Genomic DNA, 10514 nt, shown 5'->3' with positions numbered 1-10514 from the left:
CAGAAAAAAGCCATGTAGCTTTTGCTAATTTGTGACATTATATAGGAATATTGAGAGTTTTGCATCATAGATACATTCATTTGTCCTTGTCATGAACTGATAAGTATATTTTTAAGAGTAGGCCTATCTTCAGTAGGGCTACTGGATATACACGTATATATCTAAACATCGATATAGGAGCTACCGTCATCTTATGTTCTGAGAAATATTGATGATATAAAAAGGGTTTGGGGGACACAACAGCAAAAAATCCGAATAAATTAATCTGTTCATATTGGCTCAGACATTTTGAATATCTTGTTAATTTAGATTCATCAGGAAAGAGATATAACACAGCGGATATTTTCGTGGAATTCCGACAATAGACACATTTTTGTCGGAGATAAAAAGGAGAGCTGTCTTTCGCATTTGAAATACATTTAAATTTTTGCGATGCTTTCCAATAACAAAGTGAATGAATCAACAAACAAAATATTGTCTGTAAAATAAAATAAATCATTCTAATATGTATCTCAAAAGACGGAGCTTCTAGANGGGGGGGGGGGGGGGGGGGGGGAGGGCTTACCCCCGTACCCCTAGAATGGCTTTGCGGCCTCGGTGAAACTACCTTCATGTACATCGCAAACAGCCCAGCTACGCGCCTGATATTAATTTAGTTTAAACATATTCTATTGATCAAAGGGATTGGACAAGAAGTTATTTAAACTTATTATAGTCCTCTCCTAAATATGTATTGTAAAAATAATGTACAAGAATAGAGTGTAGGTTGGCAGAAGGGGGTTTTGAAAATATGTGTCATTTACCGGTAATCAGTTTATGGAATACACCAGAAGTAACCTCTGCGTGCTCATTGGAAATGTTAAGCCTGCTGTTTCCCACTGCATGATACAGTAAGTGGCGACTAATGCGGATGGAGCTGCAGAATCTGAGGTTTTTCTTCGGTGTCTTCAGCTAGGGACATTGAGGAAACCAGAATTTATTTGCTGCCCCGATTGTGACACTCAGTGATCTTTATCTTCTATTTCTATCATTTCTTTTTCTTTTCTTTCTCTTTCGGTGATGTCTCACTAGGCACCCGCCTTCATATGACCTTATAACTGTTGTCTGGACGTTAAACCTAAACAAACAAATTTTGTATAAATGGTGTGTCTGACCCCTCTGGGGGCAGAGGGACGGGGCCCAATAGGGGAAATAGAGGTAAAACCTTTAAAAAAACTTCTTAACCATAGGGATTAAGGGATTTTATCCTATTTTAGTCTGGAGCATTTGTATAAGCAGTGGGTGTGGTCTCCAAGGGGGCAGAAGGGTCGGACCCAATAGGGGAAATAGAAGTAAACCTTTAAAATCCTTCTTCTACCATAGTGATTAAGGGATTTTATCCTGATTTAGTCTGGAGCATCCTTGAGCCAAAAGGACTCAATTTTATATAAACGGTGGGTTCTGGTATATCGTTTTGGGTCCTTGTGTACTTCCTCAGGGGTCTGATATGGAGGCAAAGGATGAGGATGATTATAACGACCTGGAGATAGACACGCCCTCTGGTCACCAGTTCCATGACGTAAACAATGTATTTAATATGGAGGATAGGATGTTCCCGCTAGGTAACTGTCACTGTGTGAATGTGTGTAGAAAGCTGTTTTGTTTGCATCCATTTATCAGACAAAAGGGCAAGAAGTCTGAAATGTCAAAACTTGAATCACAATAACATCACAGTCATAGAGTGCCATCACAGTCGAAAAATATCTTTGTTGTAAAGACTCAGATATTTATTAGGTGTGTAGCTGATATTGTGTTATCTTTACTTAAATAATCTAAAATATCTATTTTGTAGGTTTAAGTATTATTAGTGTAATCATTTCATAAGTGTTGGATTACCTTTTTGCAACTTTTGAAAAGAATTCAGCAAAAAAGGGCCAACCTGTCACACATTGGAACTAAGACTGTGTAACACCTTGATGTATTCACTGTCTTTTGTTTTGCATTTTTGTGGTTATTGTGAGAATTAGTACAGCAAAGAGGAAAACAGTATAAATTTCAAGTTCAAACACTTCAGCTGATATCATTGAAATAACATAAAATGCAAAGTGAAGTACCCAAAACTGTTTAAATTCCACCCCTTTAGAATCAGAATCAGGATATCTGCCACCTGATTGCCTGCTGTCCACAGCCTCACCCTTGGTGATGTCAACGTTCCTGACCCCAGCTAACCCGCTTCCCCTCGATCACCACCCTTGGGGCTCCATTGGCAGATAGGCCGAGGTAACTTCATTGTATAATGGTGATTTACTGATTCAAATAGTGATAACAATATTTTGAGCAGAAGTTTTGATAATTGACAGTTCAAAAGCAGAACAGATAAACTTTATAAGTGTTTTCAATGTAGCATATATTAAGATCTCGTTGGTACTTAATTTCTTCAGTTCACAAAAATAGCTGTGTTACAATCTGTCCAGCTAGCGAATACTATCTGTTGCACAACAACAGTTTTACTGGAGTATTTTATTTGCCAGACAATTTCTAGTAATTATGAAATCTCAAACGGAAATATGATGGAATTATTGTGGTTGTATTTTGGCATGTTAAGTACCCTATTTATCTTTTGGTACAAATGACTGACTTAATAATACATCCAAATGTATGTATTTTTATGAACAGACCAAGAGTCCCCAATGATGGCTGACTGAATATGGCCTCCCTGCTACTGAGTGATCAAGATCCTGCTCCTGCTTCCCAGCGGACTGGTGTATCAACGTTTGAGGGACTGGGGGAGACAACTGCACCACTTTTCGGTAGCCAGCCTGTGTCTGTTGTGCCTGCTGCACCCACAGAGGGTAGCATCACTCCAGAGGAAGTGTCGGGGATCAGCAGCTCGGGGGCGGTCACTGTCCAGTCATCAGGTTAGTTCATCACAGTTCAAGGTTTAAAGGATTTCACTTTCTTGTAAAGTTGATAGGCTTTAGCAAAACTTGAATTGATACCACATTAGTTGTACTCAATTTGTGCTTCCACTGTAACCATAAAAAGAGAGAATGCCAGAGCCAATCTATTGTTTTCTGATGTAGAATAAGTGAAACACTTGCTGTTAGGGGAATGCAGGGTGATTGTACTTTAGGATACACTTCTTGGTAATCATTCATTATTCAGTTATCTGTTTGAACTTGAAACGAACTGACAGTCACAAATTGGGATCAACAGGCACAGATTGGAACTGAGGCTGACCTCTACAAAATTGGGCATGTGCAGGTAAAGGGGACCAGTCATGCCTGGTCAAAAATAAATTATGGACTATCACTAGTTTGTGCATATAACAAGGTAAATGCGCCAATATGAAGGAAAAGTTATACAATTCAGTTCACAGTAGAAGGCAGAACATTGAAATCTTGGTTCATGGGTTTTTATGTTTTAGTGGTTTACCGCTAAGTATGTTTGTGCCACCTGGAACGTTTCAACCGGGATAAACAACAGTAGCACTGGCATCTTAAAAATGATTGTAACTTGGGACTCAATAGTAGGGGTGTAATGATTCACCAAGGGACTCTATAGTAGGAGTGTAATGATTCACCAAGGGACTCTATAGTAGGGGTGTAATTATTCACCAAGGGACTCTATATTAGGGGTGTAATGATTCACCAAGGGACTCTATAGTAGGGGTGTAATGATTCACCAAGGGACTCTATAGTAGGGGTGTAATGATTCACCAAGGGACTCTATAGTAGGGGTGTAATGATTCACCAAGGGACTCTATAGTAGGGGTGTAATGATTCACCAAGGGACTCTATAGTAGGGGTGTAATGATTCACCAAGGGACTCTATAGTAGGGGTGTAATGATTCACCAAGGGACTCTATAGTAGGGGTGTAATGATTCACCAAGGGACTCTATAGTAGGGGTGTAATGATTCACCAAGGGACTCTATAGTAGGGGTGTAATGATTCACCAAGGGACTCTATAGTAGGGGTGTAATGATTCACCAAGGGACTCTATAGTAGGGGTGTAATGATTCACCAAGGGACTCTATAGTAGGGGTGTAATGATTCACCAAGGGACTCTATAGTAGGGGTGTAATGATTCACCAAGGGACTCTATAGTAGGGGTGTAATGATTCACCAAGGGACTCTATAGTAGGGGTGTAATGATTCACCAAGGGACTCTATAGTAGGGGTGTAATGATTCACCAAGGGACTCTATAGTAGGGGTGTAATGATTCACCAAGGGACTCTATAGTAGGGGTGTAATGATTCACCAAGGGACTCTATAGTAGGGGTGTAATGATTCACCAAGGGACTCTATAGTAGGGGTGTAATGATTCACCAAGGGACTCTATAGTAGGGGTGTAATGATTCACCAAGGGACTCTATAGTAGGGGTGTAATGATTCACCAAGGGACTCTATAGTAGGGGTGTAATGATTCACCAAGGGACTCTATAGTAGGGGTGTAATGATTCACCAAGGGACTCTATAGTAGGGGTGTAATGATTCACCAAGGGACTCTATAGTAGGGGTGTAATGATTCACCAAGGGACTCTATAGTAGGGGTGTAATGATTCACCAAGGGACTCTATAGTAGGGGTGTAATGATTCACCAAGGGACTCTATAGTAGGGGTGTAATGATTCACCAAGGGACTCTATAGTAGGGGTGTAATGATTCACCAAGGGACTCTATAGTAGGGGTGTAATGATTCACCAAGGGACTCTATAGTAGGGGTGTAATGATTCACCAAGGGGGTGTAATGATTCACCAAGGGACTCTATAGTAGGGGTGTAATGATTCACCAAGGGACTCTATAGTAGGGGTGAAATGATTCACCAAGGGACTCAATAGTTGGGGTGAAATGATTCACCAAGGGACTCTATAGTAGGGGTGTAATGATTTACCAAGGGACTCAATAGTAGGGGTGTAATGATTCACCAAGGGCCTCTATAGTAGGGGTGTAATGATTCACCCAGGGACTCAATAGTAGGGGTATAATGATTCACCGAGGGACTCTATAGTAGGGGTGTAATTATTTACCAAGGGACTCAATAGTAGGGGTGAAATGATTCACCAAGGGACTCTATAGTAGTGGTGTAATGATTCACCAAGGGACTCTGTAGTAGGGGTGTAATGATTCACCAAGGGACTCAATAGTAGGGGTATAATGATTCACCAAGGGACTCTATAGTAGGGGTGAAATGATTCACCAAGGGACTCAATAGTAGGGGTGTAATGATTCACCAAGGGACTCTATAGTAGGGGTGTAATGATTCACCAAGGGGGTGTAATGATTCACCAATGCATCGTTTTCAGGTGTTGAAAAGGTGCTTTTAAGGATTAATGTACACACTAGATCATCAAAATTCACTCCATTCCATGCAGCAGTTTCCAGAGAGTATTATCCTGGTATTATATTCAAGCCAGAAGTTAATGAATTAGGTAATGATGTATAAATAGTATATTTTGGTATTTAATGTTATTTATAATGAACCTATTATACTGACCTGATACGAAATTGAAGACAGGTTTCAAATAACTGCTAAATACACATTGTATATATCTTCTAGATATCGTGATTGGTATGGTATTGCGACCCAAGTATCGTGATACGTATCGTATCGCAGCATCACTCACGATATAGGTCACCCCTACTCAAGAGACAATATTAATACACAGTAAAAAGCAGACTAGCAGCTACAAGTGTTAAAACATGGGGTCCAAGTGCACTTAATGATGATACGCAAGAGTCTGAATTTTTCATGACTGAACAAACTTAATCACTCTATTTTTTTTCTCTGAAAGTGCCTTGGATAGTTTTGTGTTGAGATATGATGACTTCTGACATTATAGAGTTGGAGAACTTTGGTTTGTATTCTCTTTTGATTACTGTTGATTCTTAGAAGGCATGTGGCTGTGAACAGGACTCAAGTTTATGGTTGCATGTTGGTACCTCATGAGTTAGTCACACAGTGATACAATTGCAGCTCCTGACTTTGAGAAAAGTCATTATATATGATACAGTTGGACTATCAGTCAATTAACTAACTTCACATTTTCATCCTTAACTGTTTGATTGTAGGTGTCATTTAAAAAAATGTTAAATGAATATTCCATTAGAATATGTAGAGCTTGGTTTGAGCTTTAAAAAAACCTTTATACCTCTGACCTTATGTTGACATAGGTTTTTAAGGGAGATTTGGAAACTGGTGGGCGAAGACAACCTAATAGTGGGTACTACATTTGTACAATTCACCAGTTATCATATTCACCCTAGTTACTTAAGTCGTGACGAGAACAAATTCGTATTACATTTTTTTGGTAAAAAGAAATTTGACACTTGGTAAATATTGAAATTTCACTTGAACCATAGCTATGGTCCGCTGCTCTGACATGAACATCCAATATGGTTGGTGAATTGCACTGAATGATGATTTACAGTCTGAATTGTTTGTGACTGAACAAATTAATCACTCTAAAAAATTTCTCTGAATGTGCATTTTCTGTACATTTCAGATTGTTGTTGGTATAACTTATTTTACATTAAATATTATGAACCGTGTTGGTGCCTGTCAATGGGTTTGAACAACATGCCAGTAATCAAGTTCATGAGTTGCACATTGTGATGAAACACAGAGTCTTAATTGTTTATGACTGAACAAATTAATCATTCTAATATTTTTCTCTGAAAGTGCCTCAAAAAGATAAACACGCATGGCGATTTTTCACCTTTCTGATTTGTATAAGTATGACTTGAGGTTTGTAATGATTTATGTATGACCTCTGACCTAATATAACTTTAATATAGATTCTTTGGCCCCTGACCTTGTATGACCTTTGGGTTTTAATACAAAATGTTTGACTGCTGATCTTGTGTTTACAGCGAGTTCAGAAGAGTTAGCTGGGTCAGGCCTAGAGAAATTGCCCACCACTTCATCTCCAATCATCAGTCATGAGACAGCACAGTCCATCAACTCGGGCCGTCACAGTTTCCCCATGGATGGCGCTTCAATGTAAGTTTTACTTTCAACAAGTCCATTCATAAAATCATTGTGATAATTGTCTACATGTCATCGTACTACCTATAGTGCTGATTCAAATGTAGGATTCATGGGATAATTTTTAGCTCACCTGGCACAAAGTGCCAAGTGAGCTTATGCCGTGGTGCGGCGTCCGTCGTCCGTCCGTCCGTCGTCCGGTGTCAATATTTTACTTTATACGACTTCTTCTTAATAACCAAAAGGCCTAGGGTGTCAATATTTGGTCAGAAGCAAACTGGGATGAAGGGCTACAAAGTTTGTTAAAATTAATGACCTTCACCCATTTTCAAGGTCACAGGGGTCAAATATGTTAAAAACTTTAAACATCTTCTTCTCGATAACCAAAATGCCCAGGGATATGATATTTGGCCAGTAGCATGCTTGGGTGAAGGAGTTTGTTCAAATGAATGACCTTAACCCATATTCAAGGTCACATGCGTAAAATATGTTAAAAACTTTAAATAACTTCTTCTCAATAACTAACTAAAATGCCCAGGTTGAAGATATTTAGTCAGTAGCATGCTGAGATGAAGGGCTACAAAGTTTGTTCAAATGAATGACCTTCACCCATATTCAAGGTCACAGGGGTCAAATATGTTAAAAACTTTAAACAACTTCTTCTCAATAACCAAAATGCCCAGGGTGATCTATTTTGGCCAGTGCATGCTGAGATGAAGGGCTACAAAGTTTGTACAAATGAATGACCTTCTCCCATATTCAAGGTCACAGTGGTCAAATATGTTAAAAACTTTAAACAACTTCTTCTCAATAACCAAAATGCCCAGGGTAATGATATTTGGCCAGTAGCATGCTGAGAAAAAGGGCTACAAAGTTTGTTCAAATAAATGACCTTCACCCATATTCGAGGTCACATGCGTAAAATATGTTAAAAACTTTAAACAACTTCTTCTGAATAACCAAAATGCCCAGAGTGATCTATTTTGGCCAGTATTATGCTGGGGTAAAGGGCTATCAAGTTTGTTCAAATGAATGACCTTCACTTATATTCAAGGTCACAGGGGTCAAATATGTGAAAAACATTAAACAACTTCTTCTGAATAACCAAAATGCACAGGGTTATGATATTTTGCCAGAAGCATACTGAGATGAAGGGCTACAAAGGTTGTTCAAATGCATGACCTTCACCCATATTCAAGGTCACAGGGGTCAAATATGTTAAAAACATTAAACAACTTCTTCTGAATAACCAAAATGCCCAGGGTGAAGATATTTAGTCAGTAGCATACTAGGATCGAGGGCTACCAAGTTTGTTTAAATGTATGACCTTGAATCATATTCAAGGTCACAAGGAGCAAATATGTTCAAAATATTTAAACAACTTGTTCTGAATAACCAAAAGGCTCAGGATGTTGATTTTAGTCAGTAGTATGCTGGGATCAAGGCCTACTATGTTTGTTAAAGTGAATGACTTTGACTTATATTCAAGGTCATAGGGGTCAAATTTGTTTAAAATCTTTAAACGACCCCTTCTAAATAACCATGGGTCCCAGGATGTTGATACTTTGCTAGTTGCATCCTGAGATGAAAGGCTATGAAATTTGTTCAACATAATGACTTTGTTTGACTTTCAATCACAGGGGTGAAATGTTTAAAAAAAAATTAACCGGGTCTTTTGAATGAATTTTAATCATAAATAATGATATTTTGCCTGTAGCTTTATTTTAGATCACTTTTAAGGTTACAAATGTGAGATTTATACCAGGTGAGCGATGAAGGCCCATTGGGCCTCTTGTTATTATTTGCACGCTGCAAACAGGATGATTTTAATACTTAATTGGATATGGTTCAGATTTTATCAGTCAGTAGATTGCGTCATGCCTTGGTTCAAGCAGATTCTGGCTACTATATGTCTATTAAGCAATTAAGTGGACAGAAATCTATGAATTATGAAAAATGTTTTGTATGTATTCATAACTTATACATAAATTTTGTATACCTTTCAGGCTGGAGAGTGCCACTGGGATGTCGGACGTCCCCACTTCCACCTCCGGGCCCCTTGACCCCAACGCCCCACTCCTGCCTAGCAGTTTTCTCAGCTCCCTAGACCCTGAGTCCATCCCCCTCCCCAGTCTTGTCACGGAGGGTGCCATAGGTGGTTCAAACTTGTGGAGCGTACAACCCTCTACCCGGACTATCCCCACCACTACCACTACCACCATAACCACTATAGACTCGACAGGGTCTATGGAAGGACCGTCTTCCTCACGCAGTGCATCAGGTACACCAAATTAGTGTCTATGTTTCAGATACAGTATTAACCCATTAACTGTTGCCACGGGCTGCAGCAGATCAGGCCTCACTAGGATATCAGTACTATGTGCTGATGTCTTGTGCTTGTATTTTATTTAAAAAAAAAAGCATATGACATCACTACTAACAATTCTTGTGGCATGATTTTAGTAGAATCCATGGCAGATGCTGCATTAATTACACGAAACTTATTGCTGTTTGACAATGGAAATTCTATTTTGAGGCAATTTTACACAGCACATGTCAGGTAACACTGTTTGTAATGACTTAATTAAATTGGACATGAGGGAATAGAAGCATTACATGGTTCATAGAGGATTTTAATTCAAAAGCATAAACATCAACAGATCTAATCATTCAGAGATGTAATAGTTTCAAAACAGATATGTCAGTTTCTGGTTATTGTTTCGCCTACGGCGGATTTTGGAAAGGCACATAGGCGTTGCTTTTCCGACGGCGACGTCAACAATGTTAAGGTTTTGCGTTTAGCTCTGTTTCTGACGAAGCTACACCAACAAAACCTCGATCATAGATGTAGCATGGGTAATGGAGCCTACTGCACTAAATACATTTCCTTGATTTCTGCATTTTTTTGGAAAAAAACTCATATTTCTGGACTGAGAAAAAAACTCAACGTTAAGGTTTTGCGTTTAGCTCTTGCATATTAGGCTCTTTCTGAAAGCAATTCTCTTTAAATATATCATAAGTACTATGTCAAATGCTTATTATATTGACAAAGCGGGACAGGCGACACATATGATTTACACAGGATTATATTTACATTCTTGATGTTTGTTCTGTATATGAATCTACCAACTGAAAACAACTGCCATTAGACTATGAATACAACAATTATCGTCTGGTCAGCTGATTTTACACACAATGACAGATCATATAACTACGCATAGTACCGTTTCTGAGAATAGTTATCTCCCCTTCTCTGAGAAAACGTAGGTGCGAGAAATAATAATAAACATTACAAAAATCATGAATGGTGCACCATTGTACTATTATTATTATTCTTTCTAATTTAAAACTAAAACAATTACTTGTAACATTGTCATAATAAATACTGACATCCGACTCTCAATGGGTTCCTCGTGGTCACGAACTTTCTAACACCCTGGTACCAAACGTGCGACTGGGTACTCCCCGTGACATCAACTTGCACATTAAACCCAGAGAACTTTGTAACGACACAGGGCACTTCATCCACCAACTTATCATCATTT

The 10514-nt window shown here is 38.8% G+C and overlaps 1 protein-coding gene across 1 annotated transcript in view; it reads left to right on the top strand.

Moving 5' to 3' along the window:
• The first annotated feature begins 1477 nt into the window (after positions 1 to 1477).
• LOC110447303 overlaps positions 1478 to 10514 on the top strand; it is a 30869-nt gene continuing 21832 nt past the window's right edge. Inside the window, exons 1-5 of the mRNA XM_021492910.1 lie at positions 1478 to 1601; positions 2123 to 2259; positions 2656 to 2897; positions 6855 to 6984; positions 8976 to 9250. Coding sequence (XP_021348585.1) covers positions 2687 to 2897; positions 6855 to 6984; positions 8976 to 9250 — 616 coding nt within the window. The 5' untranslated portion in view covers positions 1478 to 1601; positions 2123 to 2259; positions 2656 to 2686. The remainder of the gene's footprint in view (positions 1602 to 2122; positions 2260 to 2655; positions 2898 to 6854; positions 6985 to 8975; positions 9251 to 10514) is intronic.

The sequence above is a fragment of the Mizuhopecten yessoensis genome, unplaced genomic scaffold (genome assembly GCF_002113885.1).
Source record: "Mizuhopecten yessoensis strain PY_sf001 unplaced genomic scaffold, ASM211388v2 scaffold3287, whole genome shotgun sequence".
Classification (NCBI taxonomy): domain Eukaryota; kingdom Metazoa; phylum Mollusca; class Bivalvia; order Pectinida; family Pectinidae; genus Mizuhopecten; species Mizuhopecten yessoensis.
Note: the sequence above shows the minus strand (reverse complement) of the source record. Positions and strands in the feature narration are given on the sequence as shown.